The sequence below is a fragment of the Rhamphochromis longiceps genome, linkage group LG8 (assembly GCF_057381845.1).
Source record: "Rhamphochromis longiceps isolate RC_006_pf linkage group LG8, R_longiceps_female_GT1.1, whole genome shotgun sequence".
NCBI lineage: Eukaryota > Metazoa > Chordata > Actinopteri > Cichliformes > Cichlidae > Rhamphochromis > Rhamphochromis longiceps.
In genome coordinates, this window is record NC_140564.1 from 13238747 (window position 1) to 13253770 (window position 15024).

General features: G+C 41.9%; 1 protein-coding gene across 1 annotated transcript; it reads left to right on the plus strand.

The window, feature by feature from the left end:
• The first annotated feature begins 404 nt into the window (after positions 1 to 404).
• Positions 405 to 15020, plus strand: cdc42ep1a (CDC42 effector protein (Rho GTPase binding) 1a). Its single transcript, XM_085415824.1, has 4 exons — positions 405 to 620; positions 5390 to 5493; positions 10145 to 11138; positions 13312 to 15020. The coding sequence occupies exons 3-4, from the start codon at positions 10667 to 10669 to the stop codon at positions 14031 to 14033; spliced, it is 1194 nt and encodes a 397-aa protein (XP_085271950.1). The 5' UTR covers positions 405 to 620; positions 5390 to 5493; positions 10145 to 10666; the 3' UTR covers positions 14034 to 15020.
• Positions 15021 to 15024: the final 4 nt, after the last annotated feature.

Sequence of the window (15024 nt, forward strand, 5' to 3'; positions counted from 1 at the left end):
GGATGATGAAGGGTTTACTGGAAAATGTTCTAACTCTGTGAAAACCCCTGGTTTAAAATTCAATGAAGCTCACTGGGCTTAGTTTGACGTATATTAATCACTTATTAAGACAATGTCATTGCTAAACAATTTCATAATTAGGAGGTTACTTCCTCCTAGCAAAGTCAGCAGATACTCAGCTGATAAAGTCTGATGATTCCCAGTTGACCAGAGTTTGCGGGTAGTTTCTTTAAAAAATATATATATTATATTACATATATATATTTATGTCATGATAGAGTAGGCTTCACATTTGTCAGAAAGCCTCAGTCTGGCTCTAAAATCACGGCGTCAAAACCTGCACACAAACCCACTTTGGGGAGAGACAGAGAAGCGGAACATGAGGCAATGTAGGAGCTCCCGTCGCGGCTCTCTAATGGTTTCGCTGCTATTTGAACCTCAGCCCGCCCCTTTCCTCATCCTCCGCGCTGCCCCGCTCCTCACACCCGGCGCACCAGCGGGACAGTCCGGCTGCACCAGCGGCTCGCTCACACCACCCCAACCTACACAGCACTGCCCACTGAAATATAATTAAACCTGAGGGAAGCGGTCACTGTTTCTGCGCTTTAAAGTTTGCTGAGGTGAGTTTATATTCTCTTTGGACGTTTAGCCATTATATGTTATTGTGAAGAAATTAATACGACCAAGTAAGAGCTCCGCAGTGGTAAGTTACTGGGAACACGATATGACTTTATTTTAGATAACCACGCAGAGACTTTAAGCGTGCGTGTGGAGTAAGTGCACTGACTTTGTAGTGATTTCTGTTGTATATTACAGCAGTTATGTCATATGAATATATAAACTCAATGTGAGAAATGCATTACAATCTTATGAGGGACTTGAATTCGCCTCTATCTGGATACGTTACCTGCTCGGTGAGGACATGAATCAAAAGAACTTACTAACCGCCTGCTGACATTATTGTTGTGGTTTGATGTGATTAATTATCAGCACCTTTAAAAAACTAAATATACTGTTTAATTAACTTTATAACAAAAAATTCTTCCAGTGGTGAGAGAAGGGAAGTAAATCCAGGTTCAGTTACGGCTGAGGCAGTTCATTTAAGACGTGTAATAATGTTGACTGAAGCCCAGCTGTTAGTGGTCACACTGTACAGGATAAGGGCTTTTGTTGTGCGTCTGACATGAAACTCAGTCTTTTCAGCAGCATATTTATATCCAGCAGCAGCTGTATATCATTTCACCACTGCAGCCGTGGTCAAAATAAAATCTGGCATGTGCTTTGATTTTGATCACGCTACTTTGTAATTACAGCAGTCACACTACGTAACCTATCAATTTTTGTACATGTCAGGGATGTGCACTGATTCAGTGGAACTTGACTTGGTGAAGTTAAGGCGAGTGGCCTTCTGACCCTACGTCCTGCAGGAGAGCCCCTGAGGGAGCCCACCCTGTTAAATAACACAAACAGACTCACACTAACACGTATGCAGTGATAAAACAGACTGCAGTAGGCAAACGTGCTCTGAGGTGGTCGATAATCATCCAGCCGTGTCACTGGCGATGATAACTTAAAATCCAATAAAGCACATGCTGTTATGGATTCAGCCTTCCTTTCTGAGGACCTGTCTGTACCGTGTTTGACCTTTTCATGTTTAACTGGCTCTGTAATTCCCTCAATTAATCTCCCCACGGTAGCCATACAGTATATCTTCCTTGAGTACTTGCCTTGATATTGTCATCCTGTAGTACTGTACGCAGCAGCAGATGGTTAACACATGCAGTGTAATGAGTTTTCTGTACACCCCCCCACATGATTTGCACTAATGACATAGTTCTTGAAAACATACTTGATTAAGTAAACATGTACATACATTCCTCATTGCTTTCATCTCTTCATGTTTCTTTCTTTTTTTTTACCTGAGTCCTACATTCCTCTGAGGGAAACTCTGTGACCTTTAGGTGTCATTGACGCAACTAACCAGGAAAGGGTCAGTTACTAAGGTGTGAATGTAGTTGCCGTATTTTCTTTCACACCACGCAACAAGTTTCAACCCACTGGTTAAAGTCTACACCAAATCTTTAAGAGGCTGAAAATGGCAAACCTATTCATCAACAGCTGCCTGGCCACTGCTGGCTGCTGTTGGCTCATGGAAAGATAAACCATCTGCAGCCTAAAAGGTCTGAGGTTCAGCCAGCATCGATTAATATAATGTAAGCATCAAACATAGAAGTGAAGGATCCATCTGTGCACGTTGTGGTTATTGTATGTGTAGCCACCAAACCTATATTTGAGACAGTTTTTAATAAGATTTTTAAGAGTCACCGCCACACATAAAAAATCAAAAATCAAGTGTTTCCAACAATGATGAAAAAATTTCCTGTTTGAGACAACTTCTTAATTCATCTTAATTCATAACTTTGTATTTTAGGCCTAGTGAACAGACCTAGAGACTGGTTGGTGACCCTCTGGTAGCCTCTGGTCAGTAGGGAAACATTTGTATTCCCGACTACTTAGCGAGTAGTTGCTGACAGATTTTGTGGTTGTTGTACCGCAAAAATCTCCTTGTGGTTCCTTTCCTCACTCACAAATTATCACAGTTAACCGTATTTTGCATGGAAGATGCTGCCTTGTCTGCAAAAATTCTCTAACTAGCAACTCACTGAGCACTTTCAAAGTAAAAGTTGTGTCTGAAACCAACAAGTTTTAAAAGTAGCAACTTTTACTTTGTAGGTAAATGGACTAACTGTACAGTTTGCATTGCTGTCTTTGGTTTTACAACCACTTTGCAAGTAGTTAACAACTGTTTGAAAACAAGCCAGAGTCTATGTTCCCGATAGATAGTTATCATGGGTCACTGGCTGGTCTTTTGTCCTGTGTGACTTAGCTGTCAATTTCACACCAACCACTCACAACTCGTTGGGAAATATTCATTTTTCCCCAGGAACCAGTGGTTGCTACTCGGTGACCAACTGGTTATGTGCCTGTGTGACTAAGTTATTTACTGTAGTATTAAACTCTGACTATAACTATCTGACTCAATGTGGGAATCATGAGCAAACCTGCAGCTCACTGCACCTGTGGTGTCACAGCTTAGCTAATCTAACACAACCTGAACTGCTGAACTAGAAACACAAATGATATTTAACATAACATGTAAGAAGATTGCTAAAGAACTTCCCCAATGTGATACTGGGTGTCTGTACACCATAACAGATGGCCTGAAAATAGATGTTTGTTGTGTGTATTTATCCAGAAGACTTTAATGATCACTCGTATTGGGAGTAAAATATTACAGAAATTTCAGATTCTCTCCTCTTCAGAATTTAATTGAAACACATTTAATTTAAGGAGGTTATTTTTTAACAAGATTACTTAATACATTTTGTTAAGTAAAAAACTTTTTTCAGCTGATTTAATTTTGCTATAGGCTACATTATATATGTGCAGATATATTTTGATTAGCGAACCAGCTTGTGCAGCTAATGTTAGCTTAATTATTGAGCTAGCTGTAGCTTTAGAATAGGAAAACTGCCTGCAGCAAACGAAAACTGAGACTTTTTGGAGTATAACTGCCACCGTTAACACTGTTAATGATGTACGTGTTGTGAAGAACAAAAAACTTGGCAATGTCAGCGGGAGTAAGAAACAGGGTTAGGCTTAGCAAACAAACCAAAAGGAAAAAGCCACCCGCTAAAAGGTGACACTAGCTAATTTCAATACTGCAATGTCTTGTTCTTGTTAATTCATATATACTGTACAGTGAATATTAGTTATGTGTGGTTTGTAGTGTTTGTGTATTCTTTTATGCTCATAAAGAAAGTAAATTGACTATTTCAAAACTTGAAATATTCCAAAAATAGTGCAGGAGCAGTAAAGAAAAAACTGCATCTATGAGTATGAAAGAGATAAAAACAGAAAATATCCAACAAAGTAGGCAAATTAGGTCTGCCAGATCCAGCAGATGGAGGAACCAGAGAGGCTCGGACAGTATGGATATTTATTGAAGCATGAAAATGTTTTCTTGACTGAGGAGGAAGTGTAGCAGTGTTTTTCTTGGATTCAAATTGAGTATGGTTGGTGAAAATAGGACGGTAATTGAAAGCCAAAGACTGACCCTGAAAAATGTGGCCTTATCTTGTATGTTTGTTCACCTGGTTAGCGGGGTTAGTGAGTGGAGGACATGAGAAGGGAGAGAGAGAGCAGGGAGGGGAAAAGCCACGATAAAACGCAAAGTCTGCCGCTGATTTTACTCAAGACAAACTGTAGCAGAGTAAACATTTTGAGTTACAGCCATGAAAAGAAGTGTGTGTGTGGCCTGACGGCTGTTATATTTAAGCTTTTACATCCTTCATAAGTCAGTCAAGACGTTCAAGGAGTAGGAAAACAAAGAAGGAGCAATTAGAGGTAAAGAAAGCTAAAATGGAAACAAAACTAACAAAGGAACGAGGCAGAATGAAGAAAGAAACAAAGTTTAAAAAGGAAAGACAAATTAAAGGAAAGAAATGAAAAGAAAAAAATGGAGATTAGGACGTAAACATGGTTTGAATCAGAGGAGAGGTTGAAGAGACGGATGTTTGATAGTAGTAAAGACTCCACCGACTGATGCTATGTTCAGGAATGTGTTCGTGCACACACAACAACCAACACACACGGCTCCTATTAGACTGTGGTTACTCTGGTTTATATCCAGCAAAGCCACCTCAGGAAAATACTGTACACAGTGACATGGAAATGTTGTTCTGAGAATCCCCTGAACAGTAACTTCGCCAGAAAAGCAGCTTAAAACTGAATATAAAAGTGTGATTAGGTACAACTTTTAGTGCTTTGATGCTCAATTTTCATCATTGGGCCACATAAAATGATACTCACATTAATAGGTCTCAGACACTGGATCACCAAAGTCGCTGAGATTCGCTGTCTGGGAACAGCGAATGTCCTATGCTAACCCTGTCCACAATAAAGGGATCTCTCCCACAAGTGGAATCCAGCCATCTTTAATAAACCTGTGCTTTCAACTGCTCTGACAAGTCAGAGTTTCTGCTGTGAGACGAGTCTATCCATAAAACAGCTGTTGAAAGAGTGATTATATTAATAAGGTTGTGGACCAATCCCACTGTTTTTCCCTTATGTCACAGCCTGCGTTCCTTCTTTTCTCCTCATAAACATCCATCAGCGTGCCATCATCCTCTCACATCTTGTTCCCTTTGCTTTCTCCTCAGCTGACCTTTTCGCTTTCTTTCATTCCTCCTACCACCTATCCCTTTCATCCTCTTTTCTGCCTGCATTTGCCATCCTCTCCCTTCACTCCTCCTTCTTACCCTACTTCACTTTAAACTCACTCTTTCCTTCCCTCCGACTCATTTGTATTGTATTTCAACTCTTGCAGAAATCAGAACCAGTGGTTCCAAGCTGAAGCAGCCAGGCTCTGCCCAGACAGAGGTGCCATACCGAGGATAATGGAGGAGATGAAGGATTAGGGGATAATCCAGGGTATGTCCAAGTCCCTGCTGTCAAGTGCTCCCCTATTTTTCTGATATCTAAGACGAATGCACAAAGACTACTCCCTGGATTATAGCATTAGACTTATTACCATTTAATGTGTTTTTGATGCTTGTTTTAAATTCATGCTGTTTATATAATTCACTGGAGTGTGCAGAAAACAGCAAGCGCACACGAATAAGTTTCTCAGTGAGGAAAGAAGGACAGTGGATGGGTTGTTGAGCTTTGCCCGGAGGCTTCAAGTACATGACATGAGTCAGAGGGACCGACCCCCTCTGAGCTGTGGTCAAAGGTTTTTTTTAACAGGATTACAGGCAGAAACAAAAGAGCAGAGCTTTCCGTAAGTACACAGCCAGAGTAATTAATGCCTCCATGTGTGCGGTATTCCGGTAATGCTGCAGGTTATCAATTAGGATGGGGTTTTTCTCTCTAACTTAAGATGAATATTTCTCCCTTATTTGGAATTACTCCCTTATTGTCTCTAACGACACGCACGTTATTTTAATCAAGGAGGTAGCCTGTTGCTTTAGCTCCGCTCATGGGAGCATCTACCAGGTTCTTGCAGGCCTGCACGCTGTCTCAGATTTAAGATCGCACCTCGGTATAGCGGTCCTTCTGTGTCCCTTTGCAAGCCTTGATATGGCTTTACTCGGCGCTGGTATGTGGTATATTTCCTCCCCCTCCACACCCAGATGCCCCTCTTAAAACGGCAGCCAGGGGAAGTGGAGCGGAGGGCCTGGGACTGCGGTCAAGAGCAAATTAGAAAGGCTGCCTTGGACCTGACGCAATCTCCATTTCATGAACCATAGCCAGTCATTAATGAAGCCAGACGGGGCCTGTGCACGCGTGGGAGGCCCACTGATATTTAGACGCAGCATCTGGAAAGTGGAGAGAACGAGAAGTCCATGTCAGGGTTGGCTCATGCTATTAAAATATTTTCAAATTGAATATCAATTACTCTGCTGGCAACGAACACATGACAAAGGGCCAAGACAGACTTAGAGAAGTGGGGAACTGCAGGACTGAAAAAAGGCAGCAAAGGATTATCAGTTATGTTACATAATTAAAATGGAGTACAAAAAGTTAGTTGCTAGCTGTTGTTAATTACTGATGATCTGGCATCAGATTGGGCTATGTTTTGTTTTTATTTTTTATTCATAAAGAGTCCTATATATGCTGAAGCTTGTCAGAGCAGATGACAAAAACAGCCAGAATTAAATCTCCCTTCTGCTTAATGCTATTTGTCTAGCTGTGCCAATATTTAACAGGAAATCATCTCAAATTTCAGCAACACAAAGCTGAAAAAAAGAATAAATAAATATTCCACTGCAGAATATTTACAAGAAGACATTCTGCTTTGATGATGGGTTTTTCTGCTTTCCTGCTGCATTTCATCTGCAGCCTGCTGCTCTTTTACCCTCATCTTCAATTCTCCATACTACGAAGGAGGCAAAGTCTGCTAGTGTCTCATTTAGTGAGTAGTTTAAGAGTCCCCGTGATGTGTTTTACAGCATCATGGAGTGCAGGTTCTAACTTGTGAATAGGTTAGAGTTGATCCTCTCTGTCAGCCCATCACAGCAGCAGTGCCATGACTTGCAAAGCCTACAAACCATGAGCGTAACATTTATTTAGAGACACATGTCATCCACGCGTTTCTCTTTTATGTAGTTAACAGTAGTTTTCACTGTCAAAAAGTGTCTTTTTCCAGCGTCATGAAAAGTTGGAACAGATCAGCATCCAGATCATGTCTTCAATGCCGTGTCATCTACGGCCACAGATACCAGGGGCTGAAAGTGAAAGTCAGTTTCTTGCAGTGTAGATAATTCATTCATCTGTTGTTGATAATGTAGCAGAAGCAGGGACCTGTAGAGCAGAGGTGCAGCATGCTGCTATAGAGATAGAAATGTGGTGCTTGAGAAAAGGCTCATTTATGTTAAAATATTTCAGCTTCTCCTACAAAAGGTTACATAATGCCATCCTGCTACATTCTAAAGAAAAATAAAACATCTGATTAATATTACCTGAATAAAAATTAAAAGCTTAAACCCTAACTCTTCAGATAAATTTGACAAATCTTGTTAATTTCCTGATGTTGAAACGAAGCAGACATTGAAAACATGGAAAAGAAATATAATTATAAGCTTCTTTTCCCTCAGCCACAAGGGGTTGCCTTCCTCACACAACCTTCCCAGGGATTTGCGTCTTCTCCTGGAATCTCAAGCAAATGTGTTAACCACTACACTGTGGAGCCACTGGAAAAAATATAAAAGAAGGAAAGAGATAAATGATTAAACTTGGACTAATACCAAAATTCAGAGAAGGTACAACTAAAGAGCTAAGGGGAAAAGGTAGGATAGTGAAAGATGTATTTTTAAAAAAAAGTATAATAACTAACATTTTAACATATTACTTTTTCCCCCTACTGTACAAAGCACATTGCCTGTAATTGCTGGGAGCTCTATACAGCAGTAATCTGGTGTTAGAGCCAGATACAGTGGGGCAAAAAAGTATTTAGTCAGCCACCGATTGTGCAAGTTCCCCCACTTAAAATGATGACAGAGGTCAGTAATTTGCACCAGAGGTACACTTCAACTGTGAGAGACAGAATGTGAAAAAAAAATCCATGAATCCACATGGTAGGATTTGTAAAGAATTTATTCGTAAATCAGGGTGGAAAATAAGTATTTGGTCAATAACAAAAATACAACTCAATACTTTGTAACATAACCTTTGTTGGCAATAACAGAGGTCAAACGTCTACTATAGGTCTTTACCAGGTTTGCACACACAGTAGCTGGTATTTTGGCCCATTCCTCCATGCAGATCTTCTCGAGAGCAGTGATGTTTTGGGGCTGTCGCCGAGCAACACGGACTTTCAACTCCCGCCACAGATTTTCTATGGGGTCGAGGTCTGGAGACTGGCTAGGCCACTCCAGGACTTTCAAATGCTTCTTACGGAGCCACTCCTTTGTTGCCCGGGCGGTGTGTTTTGGATCATTGTCATGTTGGAAGACCCAGCCTCGTTTCATCTTCAAAGTTCTCACTGATGGAAGGAGGTTTTGGCTCAAAATCTCACGATACATGGCCCCATTCATTCTGTCCTTAACACGGATCAGTCGTCCTGTCCCCTTGGCAGAAAAACAGCCCCATAGCATGATGTTTCCACCCCCATGCTTCACAGTAGGTATGGTGTTCTTGGGATGCAACTCAGTATTCTTCTTCCGCCAAACACTACGAGTTGCGTTTATACCAAAAAGTTCTACTTTGGTTTCATCTGACCACATGACATTCTCCCAATCCTCTGCTGTATCATCCATGTGCTCTCTGGCAAACTTCAGACGGGCCTGGACATGCACTGGCTTCAGCAGCGGAACACGTCTGGCACTGCGGGATTTGATTCCCTGCCGTTGTAGTGTGTTACTGATGGTGACCTTTGTTACTTTGGTCCCAGCTCTCTGCAGGTCATTCAGCAGGTCCCCCCGTGTGGTTCTGGGATCTTTGCTCACCGTTCTCATGATCATTTTGACCCCACGGGATGAGATCTTGCGTGGAGCCCCAGATCGAGGGAGATTATCAGTGGTCTTGTATGTCTTCCATTTTTTGATGATTGCTCCCACAGTTGATTTTTTCACACCAAGCTGCTTGCCTATTGTAGATTCACTCTTCCCAGTCTGGTGCAGGTCTACAATACTTTTCCTGGTGTCCTTCGAGAGCTCTTTGGTCTTGGCCATGGCGGAGTTTGGAGTCTGACTGTTTGAGGCTGTGGACAGGTGTCTTTTATACAGATGATGAGTTCAAACAGGTACCATTCATACAGGTAACGAGTGGGGGACAGAAAAGCTTCTTACAGAAGACGTTACAGGTCTGTGAGAGCCAGAGATTTTCCTTGTTTGAGGTGACCAAATACTTATTTTCCACCCTGATTTACGAATAAATTCTTTACAAATCCTACCATGTGAATTCATGGATTTTTTTTTCACATTCTGTCTCTCACAGTTGAAGTGTACCTCTGGTGCAAATTACTGACCTCTGTCATCATTTTAAGTGGGGGAACTTGCACAATCGGTGGCTGACTAAATACTTTTTTGCCCCACTGTAGCAACAGTAATTTTCTTATCAGGATATTTTCATTATCTCTTCCTATCTCCCTGAGAATATTTTGCTTGTTTATAAACAAATGTGAGCTTGCTGAATGAGGCCTGCTGCTCCTGCTTTGAAAGCTTTTTTGAGAGTCATTTTTCCAGGGAAGTGTAAAATGAAATTTGTGTAACCTGCTCTCCAGACAAAGCAGGACAAAATGGAAGCAGGAATTCCCTGAAAGTACACCCATCTCATGGATAAGAAGCAGACTTTGGTTTGCTTCACGGAGCAGTAACTGTGGTCTAAATTTAGATGGTTCCAGACCAGCGGACACTTGGAATGCAGAATCTTAAAAAACCTGCGGAAAGAAAGAAAAGTTACTGTACTTTACAACGCCGTGTAGCATCCAGAAACAGAAAGCACCAGGGTCTCTCTCTGAATCTCAGCTTACACATTACAAACTGCAAGTGTGATCCATTTCTTTCAATATACCTTAAAAACAAGCACATCCCTGTCTACATTTTAAAGATAGATGTTTTTTCCCTGTTTTTACTTTCAATAGATGGCTCCATGGTGTGACCGCAGAACCGTTTGCAGCTGGATTTGGACCTATTTCTGAGCTGATGTTGACAAAGCCAAAGCCCAAAGCGAGCCATTCCACCTGACCACACTCCAACTGGATCGGCTGCCTCCAGGAACACAACTGCATAGTGTTCTCCTCAATTTGTGCCTGTTTAATTCAGCCAGCTATGCATGTCAACAAACTACAAAGACTGGGACAGAACTTGGCCTGTACATAATAAACAGACATGTTATTCTAGTGAACTATTTGGCACTGTAGGCCTGGAGTTTTACGTTTCAGCCTCAAAAACGACACAGCTTCAGATCTCGGAATAACCATTGAGAGCTATTTTCCAGGTCCATACTTTGGACTGACGAACTGTCAGTGACTTTGGTAAAACTCTAAAAGGAGAGAAGTTGAAATTTATTGTTAAGTTTGACCTTTCTGTGGGACTAAAGGCAATTCCAGAAATTGTTTCGAGTTGATTCTCAAGAAGATCCGAGCCATTCTTGATTTCTGATCATGAATCTTCAGGAAAAGCTGTCAGGTCTGAAGGGTCTGGTCTCACATTCCCACAGCAAGCGTCGCCATAAAGGAGACCTAACAGTGGACATGATTAGCCCTCCTCTGGGAGACTTCCGTCACACCATGCACGTGGGCCGCGGTGGCGATGTATTTGGGGACACATCCTTCCTCAGCAATCACGGCGGGACTGCCAACGGGAACAATGGGGAAACTGATTCTGTTTCCAGTCCCGACAACAAGATCGGAGCTTTCTTCTCCAGGACCCTCCGTCAAATTAGGAGGGGCTCTGATAGTCGACCCAGAGAGGCATCCAAGGATTTCTCTCCACCGCCTCCTGCCATTTCTCCCATCATCAAAAATGCCATCTCCCTGCCCAGGCTGGATGTGGATATGCCTAATGGAAGCCCCACCACCAAAGTGCTCTTCCCCAGTTCTCAAAACACGCCTGAGGAGAAGAAAAGCTCTTATGGTGAGTGGGAGATATGGTTTTTATGGATCAAATGATTATGCGTGGCATAATTTGATTCACTTTTATCACTCTTATTAGCCCTTACCAGCCTACACCAAACATCAGGAAGGAAAACTAGAAATTAGCGGGTAAAGAGACGGATTTTCCATTCAGTAAGTGATCGGAAGGACAGAAACACTAAATGAATGCTGATTTTCTCCAAGGTACTGCCATGGTACTTTGCTTGTAATGAATATTGTAAATACACTGAACAAAATGGTCATTAGTACCCTGGAGTATACCGGCTAGCAGAGTCGTATTCAAGATAAATTTATGGATATTGTCACCACGAGCAGTGCGCTGTTGGTGCTTTATAGTCGTGCACACAAGTCTGTTTCTGTAGCCTCTGCATGGGTTGATTTCACATAATTACTCTCCCAACATGGGACCATAAATGCCACAAATCAGGTTTGCTATATAAGCTAATGTTACACTAGTTGAGCCCGGTTTAATGTGGGAAACTAATTGGGTAATTCGTGGACTTCTCAGGCTCAGGCCCTAGTCCCTACGCTCTTAGGCTCACCTTTGCCCAGTCCTTCAGGAATCCTTTAACGACCAAATCACTAAGCTGTCCCTAAGTGCCTTCCTTTCTATTAAATGACATCACTGGTAAACAATGTCTCATGTGGGCGAAAGTCAAATAGGTTAAGTTCCAGCACAGTGTTCCAGCGTTAACTAGGAACTGTAGGAATGTGGGGATCATCTGTTGAAGTGCAGTGAAATGAATCCATCATGTACCCAGAGATCTAGAGGCAGACTGCCCCAGATGTCCTTATGAATCACCTTGGCTCTAATCAGCAGCGTTTACATTGATAACACACCTAGATCCAGACAGAGCTGGCAGCGAGCTGTCTGGGAGGCTGTTTGAATGTTTGAATGACCCCTGTTAACACCACACTCATGGCTGATGCAGTCTGGCCTGCTTTGTGTGTGTGTGTGCGTGTGTGTGTGTGTGTGAAGGGTTTGGTGAATATAAAAACAGCCCACAGGAAAATCTTTTTTTTTAAACCTTTCTAAATTTTCACTTTATCATTAACTTATTTGTCTAATGATTCAGTGACTTCATGATCTTCAAATTTAAAGAAACAGATTTACATTTTTAGATATTGTTAGAAACAATAAGGACCAGAAAAAAGCTTAAAGGACGCCTCATTGTTCTTAATAAATGAGATTTGAAGCTTAAGCCTAACTTTAAACAGAGTCAAGGGGGCAGTTTGCCCATGTTTACAGTCTTTTTGCTAAGCTAAGCTAACCATCACCTGTTTGCAGCTTCATATTTAGCATATTGACATCAAATCTTATAGTTAAGTGAAAGGAATCCAGTTTCTTTCATATCTGTTCCTTTAAATGATGAGTGAGTGATCAGATTGTATTTGAGTTCCTGACCTCTTTAATCCCTGAAATGTGATCAGATCACCAGTGAAAGTGAAAGAAAACAGGTTTTAAATAACTATATATAGGTATGTGTGATGTTTTTATCTGGATATGAGTTGATGTCTGCAAACATTTTTATTTATCTAAAGCCTTTAAAATAATAACGGAACTGAAGCTACTTAAGTTTCCAGTTATGTTGCGTTATGACAGATTGCACGTTTTCTTGAAACAAATCCTCCATAAACTGGTTTAATTCTTTCTCTCTCTTTGGTTAAAATGTGCAAACTGTAAAATCCGTAACTGTTTTCGTTGGTTGAAATGAAAACCTCCCGACTCTTGGCTCGATACAGCTGGCACTGAGAAGTGCTGTAATTTACCCATTTCGTCCTGCAGGCAGCATTTTGTGAGTGCGTGACTTATTCTGTGATCCGGCAGCATCGGGCCGATGATTCACTGTTCACAAGAACGGGACAAGTCAGCACTTTGGATGCTGAAGTGGTTTTTTGCCAGGTTTTAATCGTGAAGCAATATGAATAAACACTGCCCCCTGCTGGAATGGAATGTAAAGTCATGCAACTGCATCAATCTACTTTAAAGAGCTGCATATGCAAACTCTTCAATGCAGAGTTAACTTGTTTGTATTCATCTTGTTTTTTTGGTATTCTGTGGTTGAGCTTGTTACTGCTTTAGAGGTTTCTTTGTAACCTCTGGATTGAGCAGATTTTTATTGATATATGGATTTCATGTGTCTCCTGCTCAGGTCTGGAGTCTGGTTTTGTCACCTTGCCTCGCCTTTCGCGCTCCGAGCGTCAGCAGCCGTCCATCTCCATCCCCACCTCCTGCTCCACCAACATTCACCGCGGCTCTCTGACCGACCCCTCTGACATCATCTTGTCCACCTGCTCCGCCTCTGTTGAAACTTCCGACCCCTGTCGCACCACTGCCTTCTCCGACTCCCTTCCTTCCCTCACCTCCCTGGATACCTTCACTTTTGACCTTGGCCCCTCCCTCATGAGCGAGGTATTTAGCCTCATCGATGGCCACCCGGAGGAGCGCAGCCACACCTGGGAGGGAGAGGAGATAGGGTCAGCATGCGGGCTGACCGCTGAAGGTTCAGAAATGGACTCCTTGGCCACAATCTCATACGTGGATTCATTGCTGAAGGAAGACTGTGGGAGTGGAAAGATCCCACATGGGGCCCAGTGGGAAGAGGAGGAGGGGAGCGCAATGGAGTCGAATGGAGTCGGGCTTTCTGTTAAAGTTCCTGATGTAGTGATGGGGTCTTCTGAGAGGGGAATGATGGGAGTAAGGATGGAGAGCAAACGATTTCAGAGTGCTACAGACGTGCTCGCTCGTCACTATGGTGCCGGCCTCTTAAAGGGACAGAACAGGGCTGAGACCGGAGATTCAGAGTTCATGAGCCAGCCAAGGAAGAAAATATCCTACAGTTATATGGATGACGAGGACGAAATTAAAGTCTGAGCTCAGAAAATCAAACGTGTTGGAAAAAATTGTTTAAAAAAATGTGATGTGTAATTCCTCTGAAAGTCCAATCAAACCAATCATGTAAAATCATCATGTGGTTGACAAAAGGCTGGTTCTGCTGACAGAACGAGCATGGAAACTTAACACCCTTCGCCCTTAATACAGAATTCCTTCTATGCAATCGTGCTCCGAGGATATAAAATTTTGATTCAAACCTGCTGCTGAATGTACCTAAAAGGAGTGAAAGACTTGGCTGCTGCACGTTTCCTGCTCTGCACAGGAAAATAACTGAAGCAATGGAGGGTATGGAAAGTGCGGATGTACTAGCGAATGTAGTTACAATCAAAGGAAAGCCCAGCGTTACTCAACGTGGAAGTTGCAACGCCTGACGTTCACTTTATCCTTTTTTACACTTCCTCATATACGAGGGGGAAAGGCTTCCGGTGCAAGACCAGATTACTAATGAGAACACAGAAAGGAAGTCGGAGGGGTTGGAAAAATATATTTGGTCTTAACACAAACTTTTGCTATCACTACAATCTCTTTTTACTCAGGAATATACTAGCAGGGGAGAAAAAAGGGAAGAACAGAAGAAAAGGGGAAATCCCAGAACTTACAGTATAAAGTCTCATCAGATAATCAGAGATCTCATTTATTACACTACGTGGACCAATGTAATACTACGCGTAATACTGGTATTTGCTAGATGCAACTAAAGCCTGAATTATATATTGTGCATTGTATGCTGCAGACCTATATAGATAATCTGTGCACCTTTTTTATGATTATGAAGTCCGACCCGTGTATTGCTTTTTTTTAATAGAGGAAACATCATGCATATGTTACTTTATACAGCTGCACATGAAGATATCTGCTGACTTCCTATGAATATGTACATACAGTATGAGCACCTGCAGTAAGTACATAGTGCAATTCACATCCATATGCTGCAGCCAGTACCAGCAATTATACTACAAAAATATAAAAT

Bases quoted from the DNA above. Each gene is read 5' to 3' on its own strand.
- cdc42ep1a (XM_085415824.1), top strand. From the start codon at position 10,667: ATGAATCTTCAGGAAAAGCTGTCAGGTCTGAAGGGTCTGGTCTCACAT. The intron at 11,139-13,311 runs GTGAGTGGGAGA...TCTCCTGCTCAG, and splicing joins GGAGAAGAAAAGCTCTTATG to GTCTGGAGTCTGGTTTTGTC.